This window comes from Medicago truncatula, chromosome 7, assembly GCF_003473485.1.
Source record: "Medicago truncatula cultivar Jemalong A17 chromosome 7, MtrunA17r5.0-ANR, whole genome shotgun sequence".
Taxonomy (NCBI): Eukaryota; Viridiplantae; Streptophyta; class Magnoliopsida; order Fabales; family Fabaceae; genus Medicago; species Medicago truncatula.
Genome location: NC_053048.1, coordinates 32,115,658 through 32,137,288, shown reverse-complemented (window position 1 = coordinate 32,137,288; position 21,631 = coordinate 32,115,658). Strand labels below are relative to the sequence as shown.

The window sequence follows — 21,631 nt, the reverse complement described above, 5'->3', positions numbered from 1 at the left end:
TGAAGCTCCTCGCTATGTATACTTGTTCGTTCAAATTAGGCTTAGAAGATAGTTTTGAGTGCTTTCCCTAAATTTTTGGTTACTCCTAATAGTTGCTCTGTAGTTAACTAACTCTGGACACACAAAAAAAAAAAAAAAAAAACTCGATGACAGGTATGCTTATCTTGGCTCAACTGCACTTTTAGTATTTTATAGTTTTTTTGTTGTTGAACCCTTCTTAATTTTTAAATTACGTGATTTTGGTCCTCTTAATTTTGATTGTGTAATTTTGACTTCTGTAGTTTACCTTCCTTTTTGATTTAATAACCCCAAATATATTTTGATTAAGAGAAATGATATTTGTACAACCATTTTTTTGATAACTTTTAGACAATTTTCTCTTTCATACTCATATTATATTTTTAATCTTTTTTTTTTTTTCTCTCTCCATTGTTTTTAACCAATAAAAAGGAGGAAAAAGAAGTTATCAATAAAGTTGTTAGCAAATGGTTGTTCAAATATTATTGCTCTTTGACTAAATGTTGACTAAGTTGTGTTTACAAGTCACTTTCAAATTGAGGTGTCTTGTTTCTATTGGACAAATAGATTATTGTGGATATTTAAAAGAGAAAACTTGGATGCTTTTATTTTGGATGCTGAAAAGTAATGATTATGTGTTTGAAATTATTTATAATTTTCTTAATATTTCCAAATTTTGTAAGAGGAGTTGGCACATAGAGAGATGCAAATTCAAATTTCGGAATGATATATATGAATTCACTTAAAGTAAGAATCAAAAGTGGTGATGTAAAAATTTTGAAGGACCACAAATTAAAGAAATTTTTAAAAAGAATAAAACGAAAAGTGAAAATATTTATAGGGATTAAAAGTAAATTTAACCCTACGTGAATCATTCATCTTGTTAATTAAAGAAGTCAAGTAACAATTTTCCTGCACTCAATTAAAAATGATATGTATGTATCAAGTAAAGATCCTCTCTATTTATAAAAATTAATGGAAGATGTCATTTATAAAGAGATACACACAAAATATAAGTTGTGACTCCCATCATTATTAATTATTTTTTACTTTTTGTGTGTATTTGTCTCTTCAAATGGAATAAATTGATAAAGTTATAAATGGAGAGGATCCTAACTCGTAATATGTACCACTTAATCAACATTTGGTCAAAATATGTGGGGTTATGAAAAATCTAAAAGGGAGTAAATTAGAGGGGTCAAAATTGCACAAAACGAAATTAGAGGGTCAAAATCACATAATAGGAAAATTAGGGAGGACCAAAAATGCAATTATGCCAAAATTTTATGAGATTAAAAACACACAAATATGTTAAAGAAAGAAAAAATTGAACTCTAACTGTTGTCTGAATTTGAATCATATGCGCTGTGGAAATTTTTCTTGTGATAGGAACAACTGATGCTATTATAGAAAGAATCATTTCTTTTTCTTTCATTTCTGCTTGTTCTTCTTTGTTATGTCTCTATTAAGTTGATTTTAGATTGATGGGGAAATTTTTGTTTTTATTTACGGAACCATTTAAGCATGCTTTGTGCTATGGTCCCTTAATGTTGCTTTAAACTTAGTGGAAGAGGAAACAAGGTTCTAGGGGATTCCTTAATTTTGGAAACATAACAAAATGATGTATCTAATAGTGGAAATGGAGTACTTTAATTCCTTGTCTTTTGGCCATTCAGTTGTTATCAAATAAATAAATTGTTCTCTTTTTAAAAAATAAAATAAAAATCAGTATCGGGACCAAGACAAATTATTTAAGAGGATTAATTTCACTGTCCACTAACGAAGTTCAATAAATAGTTCTTTTAATCATTAGAGTTTAGAGCTTAAGAATTTTCAATAAATTGAGTTTTGATTGTATCATTTAGATAATTCTAAATGTGTTTTATCTAATGAAAATTTTATTTTTTTAGACACATATAATAGATTAGAGTAACATTGTTTGACTGAGTATTAATTAGTCAGGCTGGTTAATTAATTTTCAAATTTTAGTTATTGTAATTCATCTGTTAAGCATAATATCCTTTGTTGGGTAAGAAATCAACACTTGGCATTAATTATACCTTACGTGTAAAGTAAGCTCTTGAATAAAGTAAAGATGCTCTTGCTATATAAAGAAATGAAATGCATATAAGCTTGATTAATTGACTAAAAAACACTATTATCTTAAACCATAAGCACAATCACTATGGCTTTGATCTTGAAGAATTTTTCTTTGACAGAATTATTAACTGCTGCAGCAGTGTTAGTAGTAATCCTTTTCTCTAGTGCTTATAGTTTGAACAAAGATGAATTCCCTTCTGACTTTGTGTTTGGTGTATCAACTTCAGCTTACCAAGTTTGTTCTTCTCTCTCTGTTTTTTTTTCATTTCCTAATGTTATGCTTTTGCATTTTCTTTATATTCATGTATGATTATTCCCAAATAATATAACACATTCTATTAGTCTCTTGACATTCTGTTGCTCATTAAGATCAAACCATATATATTTGAAGCATGACATGTTAGAACATTTTTTTTTAAAAGAGTTAGAGCATGTTCATTTCAGATTATTTAACTAAAAATAGTTTTATTTTCTTTCCAAAAAGTAGTTGTGGAATTTTTTATCTGTTTGCTTTGGTTTTTGAAAATAATAAGACAGAAAATTGGATTCTCATTATAATAAAAAGCTACTTTAGATTCTTAGAAATAATATGATTATAATAAGTGTGTGGTCAATGAAAAAGAATGTTAAATAAGTAATCCTTATTGTAAACAAACATATATTACTTTCTGCTTTATGCAAAGATCTTTATATTGAGAATAGTTCTCTAAAAAGTTTCGACTTTTAATCTTAAACAGTCATACTCTTAAACTTCATCATACTTACTTATTATGACTATAATGGTATTTGGGGGTGATTGAAAGTTTGAAGGTGCAGCAAATGAAGATGGCAGGAAACCAAGCATATGGGATACCTTTGCCCATGGTGGAAATGGTATTGTCCAAACCAACATATATATACTTCATTCTTAAAATACAGGTTTTCATTATTCTAATGTATATTTTCAGCGAATATGTACGAGGGTGATGGAGATATTGCATGCGATGGATATCACAAATACAAGGTCAGTGTGGACAATAAGGAACATATATATGTGAGGACAATATGCATCTAATACATAAATTGATTTTAATTTGAAGTTTATCATTTAAAAATTGCACTAAGCAAATACAAGACCTTGATTTCCTGCAGGAAGATGTCGAACTCATGGCCAACATGGGCTTAGATGCCTATAGATTTTCAATATCATGGTCAAGACTTATTCCGGGTAATATCTGAAATGACACTAACCATTTTTATTTTTGTTGGAAACGGCTAAAATTTTATTTATAGCGCAAAAAACACCGAGCACAAGATAAGCCAAGCGTGCGAAGAAAACAATTACAACGGAAAGAGCTGCTACAAGACTGTTAAAAAACTGAACAAAAAACGCCACCAAACAGAAAAAAAAACATTCCCCAGCTGCACTGGCCCCAACTACAACACTGAGAAAAAACAGCAATTGAGAATCACAAAACAAAATAAATGCCCCTGCTGCTACAACCAGAACAGCGGAGAAAGAGAAGGGCAGCAACACAAAATTCCAAAAAACAGAAACTGTCAAACCACAATTTGTCGATGCCACTTGCGAGGATGACATTCCGCACCACTAAGTACCCATGAGTTGGGATTTTATCTAAAAGGAGCTTCCAAGAAAAGGCAACCACCTTTGAAGGAGCTGGACTTTTCCATATCCAATAACAAATTCTATTATCCGCCTCGTCCCCACTACTTTCCCCTACCAACAACCTTTCCAATAGAACAAAAGCCGTCTTCACAGAATTCTCCCCCACTATCCGGACGCCAAACCCAAAAATCCTGCCTCTCCTCCCATCGAAATCCTTCGAACCTCCAAATAAAATTATCAAGCAAGGAACACTCCCAAACAAACAATCTTCTACAAAGTGGAAGTGTTGTTACCAACATCAACATGTAACATAGCAACACCAGCTTTTGGACTGAGATTATTAATGCTGGAGTAGGTGAAGATAAGTATATCATGAGAGGGAGCAAGGAATTAGAACTCGGTCATTTGAAAAGTCAAACTCTTAATATTGAACTAATACATAATGACTCAAGAGTTATTTGTAATTGACTCACACTTGATTTGGTTTAAGTGCATGAATCTTTGACGTTGTTTGAATATTGTTTCGTAGATTAAACTGTTATGCTGAATTTTTTTTCTGACCACCTTATCCCTATGTACTACCAGATGGTAAAGGACCCATCAATCCTAAAGGACTACAATATTACAACAACCTCATAAATGAACTGATAAACCACGGTTTGTGACGACTATATTATTCTTTAGAGTTTGATTGACACTTAAACGATGCTCTAATATATTTCATTTTCTAGGAATCGAAGCACATGTTACATTGCACCACTGGGATCTACCACAGTCACTTGAGGATGAGTATGAAGGATGGGTTAGCAAAAAAATTGTGTATGGTACCAAAACTTTCCCATACTTTAAATTTCTATTTGAGTTTCCATATTGTAATAGATTGAAATAAATGACAAATACACAAAATTAACAAAGAGTTTTATTATGGTTAACATATCTATATATGTGTGCTTGCAGGAAAGATTTCACATCATATGTTGATGTGTGCTTCAGAGAATTTGGTGATCGAGTTAAGTATTGGACCACGGTGAATGAGGTCAATGTGTATGCAATGTATGGCTATGATATTGGAATGGCACCACCTCAGAGGTGTTCTCCTTCCTTTGCAGCTAACTGCTCAAGGGGAAATTCCTCAGCTGAGCCATATTTGGTAGCTCATCATATGTTGTTAGCACATGCTTCAGCTGCAAGATTGTATAGGAAGAAATATAAGGTAGAAGTTATGTAGAACATGCACCACTTTACTTACAATCTATTTCTGTTTCATTTTGAATATAGTTCTTAATCATAATTTGATTAATATGTTCATGAAGAAATCTTTCTAAAGTGCAGGGCATGCAACATGGATTTATTGGGTTTAATCTTCTTACTTTTGGTTTTGTTCCACTAACAAATACTAGTGAAGATATAGTTGCCACTCAAAGGGCCCAAGACTTCATGATGGGGTGGTAAGTAATGATTTGATCCTGTTATCTTCCTTTTCAATGTTTGCAGACATTTCTAAACTTTGCATTATGGGATTGCATAGGACTAACTGTTAATGCATATGGATTTTATATTTCTAACAACTAAGACAACACTCAAATCATCATTTTACTTGTAACAGATAAAATTATAGAAAACATGTTGACTATGATCAACCTCTTGATAACTTTACTAAATTGCAGTAATTGTCATAGAAGTGCATGATTTCTTTTGTAATACATTAATATCTACAAGTATGCTTTGTTTATCACTTGCTATTGCAGGGTTCTAAATCCATTAACATTTGGTGATTATCCTGATATAATGAAAAAGAATGCTGGATCAAGGCTTCCTTCCTTCACAATAAAGGAATCAAATCTGATCAAGAACTCAATTGACTTCTTAGGAATAAACTTTTACAACTTAATATATGTTAAGAACAGTCCTGCAAGCCTGAACATGGAGGATAGAGATTACACGCAAGATATGGCAGTGGAAATTACAGGTATGTTTTAACAGTTTTTCTAACATTTTCTAATTGCACGGCCAATTCTTTAAGGAGCTCTAACATTTTGAAGGAACTGAAACAACTAATTAATGTTCTTTCATGTTGCAGTCTTGATAGAAAATGATACATCAATAGATGAGGTATTAACATAGAGCAGTAACAAGGAATTGTTCCTCTTTTCATTTATTTATGTATTTGTTTTAACCAATTGATCATCGGGTTGGTTTAGTTTCCGATTACAACCAAGAATTTTCAAGAGGTGTTATATTACTTGAAGAATGATTATGGAAATTTTCCAATTTACATACATGAAAATGGTATGTCCATTTTCCAACATATGGCATGATCATTCCATGTATCCTTTCAAAATCTTCACAATATTTATTTATTAGTGGGATAAGCCTTCGAGTTCAATTTGCAGGCCATAGAACATTTCGTAATTCATCCTTGAATGATTGGTCTAGGGTGAAGTACTTGCATAAATACATTGAGACCATAGCTAATGAAATAAGGTACTTCTACTTTGATTTTCAAATATAATGAAGTGTTATAAAGGATGTATAATGTATAAGGTACATCTTCGTTGCTAATTATTCCGTTATTTTTGACTCGTTGAAAGGAGTGGATCGAATATAAAAGGTTATTTTGTATGGTCCTTCATGGATGTGCTTGAAATACTGAGTGGATATGAAGAAAGTTTTGGTCTATACTACATAGATATGAAGGATCCAAACTTGAAGAGACAACCTAAGCTCTCTGCTAAATGGTACTCAGATTTTCTGAAAAGGAAACCTATGGACTCAAAGATTATTATGGAAATTGAGAATGATGCACCTTTGCCTTCTGAGATTTCCTTGCTATAATGTTGCTACCATGTAAATGAATTAAGGATAGTAGCTTTATATGATAGATTTTCATCAATAAAACATTGTGTACCTGTCCTATTATATGATAAAAATAGTAGCTTTATTTTTCTTGCATGTGTTTAAATTTCTTCATACTAAAAATGTTTGACAAAAATGAATTGAACTATTGAGCCATTTTTTTGTTCCAAAATACATCCTTGATTAATTGCGATATAATATATTTATAACTATATTGAATTATTTTGAGGTCTTTTTTTGTCGCATAATTCCGAGACCTAAATCCCTTACATAGGTGGCTTGACTCTTGGGCCGACCCTGGATATAGTGTGTGCGAGATGACACAATTACAACAGAGGACTGCACATTTGGAGGAGGTCCTTCACCTTCCAAAGCCGAAATGTATGATCACTTTTGCGCTCTTTGTTAGGTTAGGGACCAAAGGTATCACGAATGTGATTATTGAGATAGACTACAAGCATGTTGAGGAAGCAATAAATAATTCTAGACAATGTTATAGGAGACAAGCAAATTGAGTTGTTCAAAATCATGGGCATCTCGTCAAGAACAATACATGAATTATATTTTCCACCAAAAACAAAAATAGCCTAATCAATATTTTTCAAAACTCCGTCTTTCTCGAATTCATTGTTGTTCCAAACATGCATAGTGCCCTAACTCAGTTTGAATATAGTTGTCTAACAATAAATTGTTTTGTCGACTATTGTTCTAGCCATCTTATTCTCATGTATTATAACATTGATCCAATGTTGCCATTAGTTAATTAATATGTTGAATATTTTGTGTCCTTATTTAATGTAAGTACCAAATCTACACGTAGCCATATACGTGACGTGTTTAGTAAGCTTCCAAACTGGAATCTTGACATGTATATTCTTAAATAACCTGAACTGAATAAAATAATGTATGTCATATAAGTTTGATTAACGCAATGAAAACAGAAGAAATTAATATGGCTTTGATCTTGAAGGTGTTAGCATTGAAAGAATTACTAAATGTTGCAGTAGTGTTACTAGTAATCCTCCTCCCTAGTGCTTATGGTTTGAGCAGAGATGAATTCCCTTCTTACTTTGTGTTTGGTGCTTCAACTTCAGCTTACCAAGTTTGTTCTTTTCTCTCTTTCTAAATTCCTAATGATAAACAATCAATGTAGTAGTTCTAAACTATCCTCTCCCATCAATTTCTTCCAAAATACTTAAATATAAAAAGTGGTTTCGAATTATATAAAATTCATCAATTTAGTCTTTATCATTAAGATGTTGGAGACTAAATTGACAAATTTTCGTATAAGATTAAATTGACAGATATCATATGGCTTAGTTTAAAAACTACTTGTTATATTTTTACATAGTTTATGGATTAAATTGGAGAGAGATTAATAAGTTAAAAGACTAAAGTGAGCAAATATTTTTTCCTGTTTTTTTGGATGAAAGCAAAATATTTCTTCCTTTTCGTGTGAGTATGATTATTCTATTTAACTGTATTAGTCTTTTGGTTCTGTTGCTGATTAATTATTGTAACATATATTTTGGAAGCCTGGTATATTAGATTATCTTCAATGGAAGGATTTTAAACTTTGAAGACTTTTTGTAGCTATTAAGTACCTTTATTGAGGAGAAACTTTTTCGGAGTCTTATGAGATCAGGGGTCTCACTTAAGACCACCAATCTTAAGTGAGACCCACACTTTTTAATATTAAAAAATTGTTATATAATGATATAAAATTATTGATAGCTGATTAGTGAGATTTAGAAGTTCTATAAAATGGGTGTCTTCGTTGTGGATTCTCTTAGAATATACCTTATGTGAGAAATATATGTAAAGAGTATGTATGTGTCTGTTGATTACTTTATGGAAAAAAATAATCATCTCTGTTCTTTTAGCTTTGAGAATAATATGATTATAGGTAGAGATGGCTAAGAAAAAATCTCGAAAAATATATTTTAAAATTAATACTTTTTATCTTAAATAAATGGACTTTTTTTTTTTTAAGAAGTCGACTTAAGCCATCGAAATCGACACCTAAGACTTTGAGAGGAGCATACTCTAAAGTCTCAAACTAAGACCATCGAATCAACTCAAGTGGGTATAATTAAACGGACTGTTAAATCTTCTTCATACAAAGATAATTTTCGGAATTAAGATTTAGTCTGAAATTAAGATTTAATCTTTGGTCCTTTAAGGTGTATGAGTTAGGATGCTAAATAAATTTTATGAAGAGGGGTAGAGTTCAAACCCATGCTTCTAATAAATTCCCTTCTCCCTAAAAAAGTAACCACCAACCTCACTTTAAAAAAATAAATAAATAATTTGAACAATCTTGATTTTCTAGACCTATATAAGGTTTTCTCAAGTCTTAAGCTTTTAGTATATATTAGAATTTTATCTTAAACCAATAGAATCTTAATTTTTTTTTATAGAACAAATGGAATCTTAATCTTTGTCATACAATGGTAATAGTTGGAATTAAGATTGAAATATATATTGGATTTTCGGTGTTGTGAAAGGTTGAGGGTGCAGCAAATAAAGATGGCAGGAAGCCAAGCATTTGGGATACCTTCTCCCATGCTGGAAATGGTATTGTTATCTGCTCACATATACAAAGCATCTTAATTTTCAATAAAGAATTTTTATACTACTTTTCATTCAAACAAAAATTGAATATATAAAATAATTTTTCAGGGAATAAGTACCAAAGTAATGGAGATATTGCATGCGACCAATATCACAAATATAAGGTATGGCTCTATATATTTTATACTATATACTTTATAGCAAATATAAGGTACATTTTATCCCTTTCAGTTATATGCATATTATGGTATCAAAAAAAATAAAGTCTTATCCCAGTATGTGGGTTCGGCTACATGAATCAAACAATATCAATGGAAGATATTATATACAATATATATAACTGAAAGGGATAAAATGTAGTAGATGCATATACAATATCTTACTTATATATGTGTTTTATAAGTTGAAGTTCTTCACCTAAAAATACTTTGCACTAAGGAAATACTTGATTTTGTGCAGGAAGATGTGCAACTCATGGCCAACATGGGCTTAGATGCCTATAGATTTTCAATATCATGGTCAAGACTTATTCCAGGTAAGATCACCAAAATGTTGGCTGAGACATGCTTAATTCGATGCCGAACATAATGTCAAAAGTTAGTGCACTTGACACAGTCGGTTTGGTTAAACTGCATGATTCACCAAGTGCGTGTTAGATTGACGGTGAATTTGGCGAAATCAATGTGACGTCATGATTTTGTCGAAGTTTCGGAGCGTTGTTTTTGCTAAAAGCACGATGGCATACCGTGATACTACCAAACCCATTGTCGGTCCAAACATGCATAGTGCGCTAAGTCAATTTGATTATAATTGTCTAGCATTGAACTATTATGTTGCCTATAGTTCTAACCATCTTATTCTCATGTATGAACAGACGGAAAAGGATCGGTAAATCCAAAAGGATTACAGTACTACAACAATCTTATAGATGAATTGATAAGCCATGGTTCTTTCGAATACTACATTTTCCTTTTCGGTCACTTTGACTACTAACATCTTAGAGAGGTTGATCCAATGTCGATGCATATTTACTTTTGTTGTTGTTTCTACATCTTGTAGGAATCCAACCACATGTTACATTACATCATTGGGATCTACCACAAAAACTTGAGGATGAATATGGAGGATGGGTTAATCGAAGCATTGTGTACGCTTCCCAAATTTCAAGTCTCTATTTGTGTTACCATTTTGTTTTAGATTGAGATGATGCCAAATACACCTGGCTAAAACATAAGAAATATTTCATATGAGTTTAAATATACGCAAAAAAAAAAAAAAAATTACTTGTATCTGATCTACATTCGATCAGATACATTTCTTTTCTTTTTTTGCTTTATTTAAGTTTGGAACGTAATCTTTATTGTGATTAATGTAAGTATATGATTGTAGGAAAGATTTCACTGCATATGTTGATGTGTGCTTCAAAGAATTTGGCGATAGAGTTAAGTATTGGACTACGGTGAATGAGGGCAATGTGTATGCATTGTTTGGTTATGATCTTGGCAACTTACCACCTCAGAGGTGTTCTCCTTCTTTTGCAGCTAAATGCTCAAGGGGAAATTCCTCAACTGAGCCATATTTGGTAGCTCATCATATGTTGTTAGCACATGCTTCATCTGCAAGATTGTATAGGAAAAAATATAAGGTAAAATTAATCAAGAGAGAACACATATAGAGTGAGCATAATGATGTTATTTTGAAATATGTTTATGAAACCATCTTTATTAAGTGTAGGGCATGCAACATGGATTTATTGGGTTTAATCTTCTTACTTTTGGATTTGTTCCACTGACAAATACTAGTGAAGATATAATTGCCACTCAAAGGGTCCAAGACTTCATGATGGGGTGGTAAGTAATTAACAATTTGATCATAATTTCAATCTCCCAATGGAAAATATATATCATAGCTTTCAATTATTTGATATTGTAGGTTCCTAAACCCATTTATATTTGGTGAATATCCTGATATAATGAGAAAGAATGCTGGATCAAGACTTCCTTCTTTCACAAAAAAGGAATCAAGTCTTATAAAGGGCTCAATGGACTTCTTAGGAATCAACTTTTACAGCTCATTTTATGTTAAAAACAGTCCTGGCATTCAACACATAGAGGATAGAGATTACATAGCAGATATGGAAGTGGAAACTATAAGTATGACTTTAGTTTTTTCCTTCACATTTTCTAATTGCATAACCAATTCTATGGGGTTCTTATTGAATCATAGTCAAACCGTCCAAATTTCAAACTCGATACTTTAGATTTAAAAAAGAAATCAAAACCTACATTGAAAAATTGTGACGGTACACAGCTTAAATTCGAAACTCCTCTAAAAAAACTCAAAATCAAAACTATCTATAATGTCGATCATCCTTCCTCCAATTTTGAGGAATATAAACAACTAATTAATGTTCTTTCTTGTTGTAGTGCTTACATCAAATCATACATCTCCAAATGAGGTAACATCAAGTTGTTCCTCTACTCATTTTTTTAAGGATCAAGATTTCATATTGTCCACTAACCAACTGGTTGGTTTTTTAAGAATCCAATTACACCATGGATTTTGCAAGGTGTGCTAGACTGGATGAAGAACAATTATGGAAAGTTTCCAATTTACATACATGAAAACGGTACCATATATTTTTCAAATTTATGATAATTATTCAATTCAACCTTCCTATTTCTCATTTGTATGGTATGTCTTTGGATTTTCAGGCCAAAAAACATTTAGTAATTCATCGTTGGATGATTGGTCTAGGGTGAAATACTTGCATGAATACATTGGGAGCATGGCTAATGCACTAAGGTACTTCTAATTCGATTTCCAACTATAAAGTTTTTATTATATCTATGATGTTACAAACCTTCATATTTAATAGTTATCAATATCAATTGTTTCATGAGTGCTAATTGATTATTTTTTTTCCTTCTTTTTTGCACTCTCCTTTTATTCTTGACATATTGAAAGGAGTGGATCAAATGTCAAAGGTTATTTTGTATGGTGCTTATTGGATGCGTTCGAATTAATGGGTGGATATGAAATAAGTTATGGCTTATATCACGTAGATATGAACGATCCAAGTTTGAAGAGACAACCTAAACTCTCTGCTGAATGGTACTCAAATTTTCTTAAAGGGAAGCCTATGGACTCAAAGATTGCTAGTGAAATTGAGAAGAATCCACATTTGCCTTCACAGACATCTTTATTATATGATAATTCCAAGTAATCTCTAGTTTAGTTCAGAATTTGTTGCTTTTTGCTACCACTTGAATGAATAAAAAGACATGATTTATGATGTTAACCACGAGACATAATATCTTCTGTTTATCGATGTGACGCAATGTACATGTCCTATTATATATATATGATGAAGATAGTTGTAGATGATGAAGATACACAATATCTTGCATGTATTTAATTTCATGTATACTAAGTGTGTGTGTGTGACAAAAATTAATTTTGTTACATTTAAACTACGTCCTTGGTCAAACAAATTTTCAATGGCGTCTAGACATATGCTGTACGTTAATGGTGAAATCTTGAAAATTCCTCTCTGTATGCACCAAATTTCGGGTTCTCGGCAATTTGAGACTGGTGTGGAACTTAAAATTTCAAACAAAATCAAGGTTTTTCTATGGAGAGCGCTTAGAGGAATTTTACCAACAAGCACAAAATTTGTTCAAAAAATATTTCAGTGTGCAAGAATGCACAACATGACACCTTCGCCATGAGAATGAATGGCATTGACTCTTACAATGTGTCTTGTCTAGTACATAACATAAAAGTGGAGTGGTGATACTTCAGTAGTGATGGCTTCAGTCCGGTAGTGCGTGGTGTTCCGGTATGGAGGAGAGCAAGCTTCTATGACGGAGGAGAATGGTGTCAGGATCAGAAAGAGGTGGATTTGTACGAAAAGTGGTGAAAATGAGTTGTACTTTAGGTGAGACCCTGGGTCACACTTATAGGCGAAGAGTTTGATAACTACCTCTAATCTGTGGAAACCGTTATCGATGGTTTTAACAATTGAGATCGAGTCTAAGCGCGCTTATGTGCGGCCAAATGCAGAGAGCTTCCTATGTACATCTCATGTGTTTAGCTCTGAGTGACGTGGGATTTTGCCTATTGTGTCACTCTTGTTGCGCTTTTATGCCAATCCGGATTATAATGTAATGCAAAACAAGAGGTGTGGCAAGAAGTATGGTTGTTGAGCTGTTTGCAGCCACATTTTGAGCGGAAAGATTTAGGTTGTGTTTGAATTGACGGAAAAATTTAACCACTCTATTCCGCTCTCGTCTCATTCCAGCACTTCAAACAAAGTCTCACAATAAATTGTATTACAAGATAAACAAATTGAGTTGTTCGTAGTCTAACAAAGATATCTCGTTTACGTATCGGTCCATCTTATTTTGATACATACCACCCTATAAAGAGGATATTCTCTTTTCTACAACAAAAAAAAAAAAAAGGATATATTCTCTTATTTTTTTGAGAGAAGGATATATTCTCTTAATGAAATGCAATACATTTCTATTCGTCAAAAATCGAGGGGTTGGGGAGAGGAGTGAAATGTGGTGAGAGGTTTAAAATCTTTCTTGTTTGATTGAGGGGGGAACTTTAATGGGGAAAATATGTAAAATAACATTTTACACAATAACTTGTCAAAAAATATGAAATTAAATAAAAAGGACATTAATTAAGTCTAGATGTGAAAGAAATATTATTTCCCCTCTAAATTATATCGCAAATAAAAATGACATTAATTAAGTCTAAACGACATTTTTGCACCTTTATTTGTATTTGTTTATGGTTCGGTTTACGAAGAAAACCAAACCAAACATAACAGAACTGTTGTTACACTTCGGGAAAATTGAACGAAATTATTAGTGGTTTGAGTTGAACCGAACCAAATTAATTGATACCGTTTATTTTATAAGAGACGCCGTTATGTTGTAAGTTACACTAAGAATCTAAATATGAATAATTGACAAATTGATTTGACTCGGAATATTTTGTTTTAATTTTTGTAAATCGAGAGAAATTCTAATAGAAGATTTCATTTTTGTGATGAATATTTCTGTGGAGAAAAAAAATGAGGTTCGGATTTAGTGTTTCGGAAAAATTTCATGTCTTTATCCCCGTGAGTCTAGTTCAATTGGTAGGGATATTGCATTTTATATGTAGGAGCCGGGGTTCGAACCCCGAACACTCCACTCTCCACAATTAAATTTCATGTCTTCTTTCAGTTGGCATGTAACTTTGATCATAGATTTATTATTTTAGAATTTGACTTTAAAGCCGCTTTGAATTTAATTGAAGATATTCATAACTCTAATTTTTCATCCTCATGAGACTATTATTTCTCTTATTATAAAGTTTTCCTCTCTTCCTTAGATAGTGGCAGTCTCATTTACACATACCTTGAAGAAATGTAATGAATGTGCTGATTGGCTAGCTAAGTTTGGGACTACGAATGTCAACCCATAGACTACATTGATATAAGTTAAAAATAAAATTTTGGCATTCACTAACTTATATTCATTGTTAGAGATTTTACATAGTAAAAATCATATTTTTTTTAAATTGACATCTTTCAAAAATGATTTTTATGAAAAGCTATTTTATGAAATAGCTTTTTTTTAGAGATTTTTCAAAATTTTAGTATCAAAAAAAATTATAACAAAATGATGGAATACTTAAAATTACATTTTAAGATAAACTATTCAAACGATTTTTTCATTCGAGACTTTTCTTAAAAATTTATTTGTTAAAAAAATTGTAACAAAAAGATATTACACTATAAAAAAACTATTTTAAGAAAAGCTAAAATAGATTACTTTCGTTGTCCCTTATTTTAATTTCAGATAATGATTTTGTCATTTATAATTTTTTTGACATTTTGATCTTTTTGGCTCATTTACATATGAATTTTCAAGTTTAAAATTTAAAATTCATTTACAGATATGGATAAAAAAGATCAATATTTAAGGTTAAATAAGTTTTTGATCCATATCAATTTTTAAATTTCACAAGAAAATCAAATCATAAATTTAAAGTTTTAAAATCTATATACAAATAGATAAAAAAAAATAATAAAAAAAAATCAAAATGACATAAAAAAACCAAAAAAAATCATTATCTAAAATTAAACTAAACAATCAGTGACGCTCTCCTCACTTTTTTCTAAAATATTTTACATAGGAATTATTGAAGTTTATTTGAAGGAAGGAATTATTGAAGTTAGCATGGTCTAAAATTGGATTTTCAATTATTATTTTAGGGGCATTCGTGTAATTTACAACAAAATGGTGGTTGGTTATTGAAGATGAGGAACATGTAACAGGTTGTTACATATGACTACGACTTTCTCATCATTGCAAACAAAAACTTTATGTTTGATGTTATTGTCTTTAACTTGTTAAAGAATTGTCTTGTTTTTCCTCAATCAATCATTTTGTAAATGGACATTGAACCCACTTCAGATTCTTCTGAAAGATTCAAGCTTTATGATGAGCTTGAATTGCAAGAATTTCAAGATAAATTTGTGATCAAATCCCATCAATCTCCTAATGAAGGGTTTTGGATTAGCCGTGTTGATGGAAACATTAATTTACTTGATGGTAATCTTCTTTTTATTTTTTTTATTTTTTTTTTGTTGAATTTTAGTTCTTTTTCATTTTATGATTGGTTGGAAATGGAAAGAAGATTAATTTTAGTTTTTTGTGAAGTTTGTAGCTTTATTATTGTTATTGTTATGATAAGAAGATTAATTGAGAAGTTGATTTGTTTTTTCAACTGGGAATTTTTTTTTTTGTGGGGTGGTGGTGGTTTTAGTTAGTTATTGATATTATTATTTTGGGAAAGAAAAAAGGATCATGAGTTTTTTGTTACATATTGACTTTCTGCATTTACACATTTAAGAATGAAATTACTGTTTGTTACATTCTGCAGTTTGGTCTGTCCTTGGCTGGTTTGCACTTATTTAGTAACATATTTGAAATGACCATTTTAGTGTAATAATTTCATTTTTATGATTTGTTTTTTGTGTTAATTGTTTGCAGGTGACACAGTCTCAGAAAGTCCGACGAAGACATCTACGATTTATGGTGTGGTGGGAACGATAAGATTGGTTGTAGGTAGATAACTTTGAATCTTTTCTTGAGTTGATTTTACTTGTATTTGCATATGCATTTGTTTTCATATTTACTTATTCATATGTTTGCATTTAAATATGCTGTTAAGGGAAACAATGCTACTACCTTCTTTCATTTTCCTATTAAGGAAAGTCTTCTTCTGAAGTAGATTATGTTGAATGCATTTGGTTTAGCATAAAGAAGTTAACTAGCTATAAGAATTTATATGAACAAAAAGAAAAAATTTATGCTCATTAAGGTTCAATGATGTTATCCTGATACAGGAACTTATGCCATTGTAATAACATCTCGGAAGGAAGTTGGAAGTTTCCTTGGTTTTCCAGTATATCGCTTGATGTCGATGAGAGTACTTGCGTGTAACCAGGCTTTGAAGTTTTCAACTTCTCAAGAAGTAAGTTGTTATGTTATTGAGGAATCAATCAAGGGTTATATATATGTGATTCATACTCAATACGTCCTTTGTGTTCTATCTTTCTGTAGAAAAAGGATGAGGCGTACTTTTTGACATTGTTGAAAATAGTGGAGTCAATGCCGGGCTTATACTATTCTTATGAAACGGATATTACATTAAAGTGAGTTCCCCTGTCCTTTAATTTCTGGTTTATTATTATCTTAGACCCTTAATATTCATATCTTTGCAAGATTGATGTTCATGAGATGTAATTCGGCTTGTTGACCAGCTTGCAGAGGAGAAGCAAGTTTGTAGAAGGGTGGATAAGTAAACCACTGTGGAAACAGGTTAGTAGACATAATGGCCAATCTTTTTAGAATAATTGTTATTTAAAATCCAATCCTAGGTTTAAGTTTTGTATTGAAATTTACTACTTGATATCTTTAATGAGAGAAAAGCATTCTGCCACCATTATTTTCATGCATAATTGAGTAGTTTTGTATGCTATCGCAAAAATTTCTTGCATATCTTTTTTCCATCTTATATTACTTCATTTTACTGCTTAATTCTGCCATGATGTCAATGTGATGTGTCGCAATAATTCACATTCAGACCATTTCTCGTATGCATTTAATTCTTAGAATAGACAGGGCCAAAGAAAGGCCTCTTGAACCTGTTGACATCATTTGATGAAATCAGAAGAAGAAAAATTGCTGAAAATTTTAGGTGTCTTTTTTCGATTTATATTTTAGGCTGACCCACGATACGTCTGGAACAAACATCTTACAGAGGAGCTTATCGAGTTTAAGGTCAGATAATTTTGCAAAGAAGTCTTCTCAAAGTTTTAACTTCATCTTGTCTTTCTTATTAGTATGTTAAAGTTGTCCTCTTAACACCAATATTTTTTTATGGCAGCTTGACAGATTCATCATGCCGGTAGTACAAGGGAATATCCTGATATTTAAACTACTTTTTTCTCTCCCCCGTCCCCTTTTTGTATGTGTGCCTATGCTCTCTGCATAATATCATTGCAAGAAAATGAAGTATGCATTCACTTAAATAAGCCTGTTATGTTTTCCCTTAACCGAGACTTAAGCTTCCAAACAGCTGAGCTGAAGCTAAAAGACTCATGTGCTAAACTGTCATTAATTTCAAGGAGATGTACACGGCGTTTAGGTACAGTGTCCAAAGATGCTTCCTTATAATGGTAGTTAGATAAATTTGCAATAGCTCAATATAATATGGAAATATGGTGACACAGGAACAAGAATGTGGAGAAGAGGAGCGAACTTTGAAGGTGACTCTGCCAATTTTATTGAAACTGAACAGTTGCTTGAAGTTGAAGAATTCAAGTTCTCATTTTTGCAGGTATTGTTTTACACTTATGAGTATTTATTTTCCGTATTTCCTTGATAGTTTATCCTTAAAGGTTGTTATGTTTTCTTCTAGCATATTATGTTTATGTGATTTGTACTCTAATTAACTTTGTAGGTTCGAGGTTCGATTCCTATTTTGTGGGAGCAGATTGTTGATCTCAGCTATAAACCTCACCTTAGGGTTATCAGTCATGAGCAAACAGTACACTTCTATTTCTCAATTCTTCTGGTTCTTAAAAGCTTTTGACATAATGTAGATTTATACATGTTTCTTATTGCTTTTATCCCCTTCTACTCCTTCTGTTTCAGCCAAATATTGTGGACCGTCATTTCCATGATCTCTCACAAAGATATGGAGAGGTATTAGCAGTTGATCTAACTGATAAGGTAAGACTTCTATCTACTCTCTTTCAACGCTGATATGATTCTGACCCAAATTTATTTTTCAGATTTATAGCGAGTCCAAAGATATGTAGCATCTTCTTGATGTTTTCTAGGAGGCAAAGATATTCACGATTAAGTAAAACTGATTTTGGTTTTCTTTTTGGCCACAAACAGCTCGCTGCTTTAGGGGATTTTTTCATGATATTTATTCAAATATTTTTCCTTCATAGGCGCCCTTTTACTTTTGGCACTATGTTTTAAGCATGGAATTTGAGTCTGTGGGTTGGTCAAGTTTGATTGGCATGTTCTATAGGAAGTGTTGTCAAATAGCGGTTATAGCATAGAGGAATTTGAACAAATCGTTATTGTTCTGTGATACACTATTTGGTACAAAGTGTTGTTAAATAATCGCAATAGCAGCGCTATATCACTTTAGCGTAGATGAATTTGAACAAACTTCTATTTTCCTTTGGTACAAAGTGTTGTTAAATAATCGCAATAGCAGCGCTATATCACTTTAGCGTAGATGAATCTGAACAAACTTCTATTTTCCGCACCTGCAATTGACAGCCCTGCCTATAGGATATATGATTGTGTTAATTTTTTCCATATCCAATCTCTTCGGCCAATTTTCTGTTTCAACTGTCTCTTACTTTGTGTTTACTGTTTTGATCAATTTCTTGTTAATTCTACTTTTGTTGCAGCATGGTGAAGAAGGTAAATTAAGTGCAGCATATGCTGCTGAAATGAAAAATCAGCAAAGTGCGAGGTGATCATTTAGACTTTTTTCTTATACTATTCTTGTGTTGCAAACTTACAACCTTGTGCTATGGAGTCTGCTTTAGTTCTGTTATATCTTAAACTGTATCAGTGTTTGTTATTTATGATTAATCTGTTTCGCATTTTTTCTTTTATGCCTTTATTGTTTTATTGACTCGCGACACTATGGCAGATATGTGCCATTTGATTTCCATTGCCACTGTCGGGGCTCAAATTTTGATGATTTGAAAATCCTCTACGATCAAATTTCAGACGATTTTGAAAAACAAAGGTATTGAAAAAAAATCAAGTATTTTATTTACAAATATAATAGCTAGTTGCTACGATACAGATATGCTGGCAATCTATGATTCAGACTTTTAATCACTGCTGTTTCAGCTGAGCAGATACTTCATGATAGATAGAAAAGGCGATATACTAGAGGAGCAGAAAGGAATTATGAGATCAAACTGCATTGATTCCCTTGATCGAACAAATGTTACTCAGGTTCGCCGATAATGGATAATATTGTCCTCCAGTCTGGAAGTTACGCAGCTATTTATTTTGATTTTCTTGCCGCTGTTTGCAGTGTTATATGGCCCAGAAGGCATTAGATCTTCAATTGCAGAGGGTTGGAGTGCTTACTTGCTCCGAGTGCATTTCGATGTTCGAAGAAGAATATGGAAAATTTAGAATATGTATGAAATTTCTTGATAATTTCTATGGCGCTTCTTTATGAATTATAACCCTGCTTATTTGAGCTCAATAATTTTATTTAGTGTGGGCAGAGCAAGGTGATGAGATAAGCCTTGAGTATGCTGGGACTAATGCCCTCAAAGGGGACTTAGTTAGGTATGAAATTTTTTTATAATGAATCATCTGTTTTTATGTTTCGTTCTGATACTGATCAATTTTGGATTTGTGATGCAGATATGGAAAAAAGACACTATCTGGATTAATTAAAGATGGGATGAGTGCACTTTCGCGCTATTACTTGAATAACTTCCACGATGGGATTCGGCAGGCAAGTTCATATTTATGTTGATCATTCTTTTAGCTGTGTTACTTTGACTCACAAATTTGACATCAAAATTTGACAACAATTTAGATTGTTAACGCAGTTAGCCATTCAGTGAATACATAAATGACAGTTAATTGAAAAGTGGTTAATAAGTTTCATGTCTTATGCAGGATGCCTTGGATCTGATAAGCGGTCACTATACTGTCAGCAGAAACATTCCTTCTCACTTCCAGCGAAATAGCTTTGAACCTTTAACTGTAAGTAGCGTCAGATCCTAATATCTCTAATTTCTACCACTTGAATGCTGAAAAATTCTAATCGTTAAAAAAGAAAAGGAGCTAGTCTTGTCTTGGTTGATGTCTAAAATTGATTGAGTTTATGAACTTGATTTTGTATAAAAACGAGCGTGTGTTTGGTTCTACAATAGGGAAATTTGATTTTGATTGAATGTATTTTGTAAAATTGATTCTGGTTTATAATCAATATTATCCGATTCATATGAAAGAATGCTCAAAAAACATGACCACTTTGACAAGCCATTCAGCACACATAATTTCAATGCTGTTTGTGGATATAGATAACTTCATTACATTCATCTCATAAAATGGCTAATGAAACCATTTTAATGTGTCATTTACATGTTTTATGGAAAACTGTAACATGCAGTACCTCCCTGTGGCATCAGCTTTGATAATTGGTGGTTTGACAGTAACTACCTTCAGTCTTCAGCAAGGTATTTAATTATGCGATTCTTCCATCTGAATTCTGAATAAAGGGTCTTTGATGCTTACTTTGCTTTTCTTTTTATTTTAATTTTAAATTTTGTTGTTTATTTTATAGTCGGCCGAAATGCACAGCAGTATGTATCTTCTGTACTGTGTGCTGGAATAACTGCTGGAGTCATGGCAATTGTCAAAGCTAATGGAAGGCAGTTCTGTTCAAGGCCTCGTTTGTGCGGTCTCTTGTGATACAAGTAACCATGATTTTCACTACTCTTGCTAAATCAAACTCAAGAAAAAAGTTGTGTGCTCTCATTCTAGAGATTGTAAATATGATGCTTATGCTGATAGATATTGTTTTGGGATAGGTACCTGTCTATCCTTGAACTTCCATTGGTGCATGCATGCACAGCCATTCAGTTGTAAATTGAATTGTCCCATTGTGTGTTAAAATCAACAAAAAAAATGTGTAGAAAAGTAGTACTTTATCATTGGTGAAAATTGTATTTTCAACACTCATTGAATAAACAGATTAATCAAGTGCTTAGCATCTATGAAGCCTGGATACTCCAAAACGGAGACGTACCCGTATCGGATACATATTAGATACTGATACTCCACAAATACTCGCGGATACGTATCCACGAAGGTCAGAAAGTATCGGATTTATATGATA

General features: G+C 32.0%; 3 protein-coding genes across 5 annotated transcripts; all 3 read left to right on the top strand.

Annotated features, from left to right (window-relative positions):
• Positions 1-2,113: 2,113 nt before the first annotated feature.
• LOC25498774 (beta-glucosidase 11) lies at positions 2,114-6,716 on the top strand. 3 transcript variants are annotated; one of them, XM_013593712.3, is made up of 13 exons: positions 2,114-2,353; positions 2,922-2,991; positions 3,066-3,151; positions 3,250-3,325; positions 4,310-4,381; positions 4,456-4,543; positions 4,682-4,937; positions 5,057-5,172; positions 5,473-5,693; positions 5,805-5,836; positions 5,926-6,013; positions 6,118-6,208; positions 6,316-6,716. In XM_013593712.3, exons 1-13 carry the CDS (start codon positions 2,204-2,206, stop codon positions 6,557-6,559), a joined length of 1,590 nt encoding a protein of 529 aa, XP_013449166.1. In that variant the 5' UTR covers positions 2,114-2,203; the 3' UTR covers positions 6,560-6,716. The 3 variants fall into 3 exon arrangements, with proteins under 3 accessions (XP_013449166.1, XP_013449165.1, XP_039684027.1); XM_013593711.3 differs by having other exon boundaries at positions 2,118-2,353; positions 3,066-3,121; XM_039828093.1 differs by having other exon boundaries at positions 2,214-2,353; positions 2,856-2,991.
• Positions 6,717-7,521: 805 nt separating this feature from the next.
• On the top strand, positions 7,522-12,525 carry LOC25498773 (beta-glucosidase 11). Its single transcript, XM_024770128.2, has 13 exons — positions 7,522-7,682; positions 9,088-9,157; positions 9,263-9,318; positions 9,614-9,689; positions 10,029-10,100; positions 10,214-10,301; positions 10,544-10,799; positions 10,889-11,004; positions 11,087-11,307; positions 11,581-11,612; positions 11,696-11,783; positions 11,869-11,959; positions 12,122-12,525. The coding sequence occupies exons 1-13, from the start codon at positions 7,533-7,535 to the stop codon at positions 12,378-12,380; spliced, it is 1,575 nt and encodes a 524-aa protein (XP_024625896.2). The 5' UTR covers positions 7,522-7,532; the 3' UTR covers positions 12,381-12,525.
• Positions 12,526-15,486: 2,961 nt separating this feature from the next.
• On the top strand, positions 15,487-21,509 carry LOC25498772 (phosphoinositide phosphatase SAC8). Its single transcript, XM_024771266.2, has 20 exons — positions 15,487-15,771; positions 16,213-16,287; positions 16,569-16,696; positions 16,786-16,877; positions 16,986-17,043; positions 17,449-17,505; positions 17,612-17,645; positions 17,792-17,872; positions 17,958-18,064; positions 18,188-18,274; positions 18,382-18,459; positions 19,161-19,225; positions 19,409-19,507; positions 19,623-19,722; positions 19,805-19,913; positions 19,995-20,067; positions 20,146-20,239; positions 20,407-20,493; positions 20,903-20,969; positions 21,077-21,509. The coding sequence occupies exons 1-20, from the start codon at positions 15,612-15,614 to the stop codon at positions 21,202-21,204; spliced, it is 1,779 nt and encodes a 592-aa protein (XP_024627034.1). The 5' UTR covers positions 15,487-15,611; the 3' UTR covers positions 21,205-21,509.
• Positions 21,510-21,631: the final 122 nt, after the last annotated feature.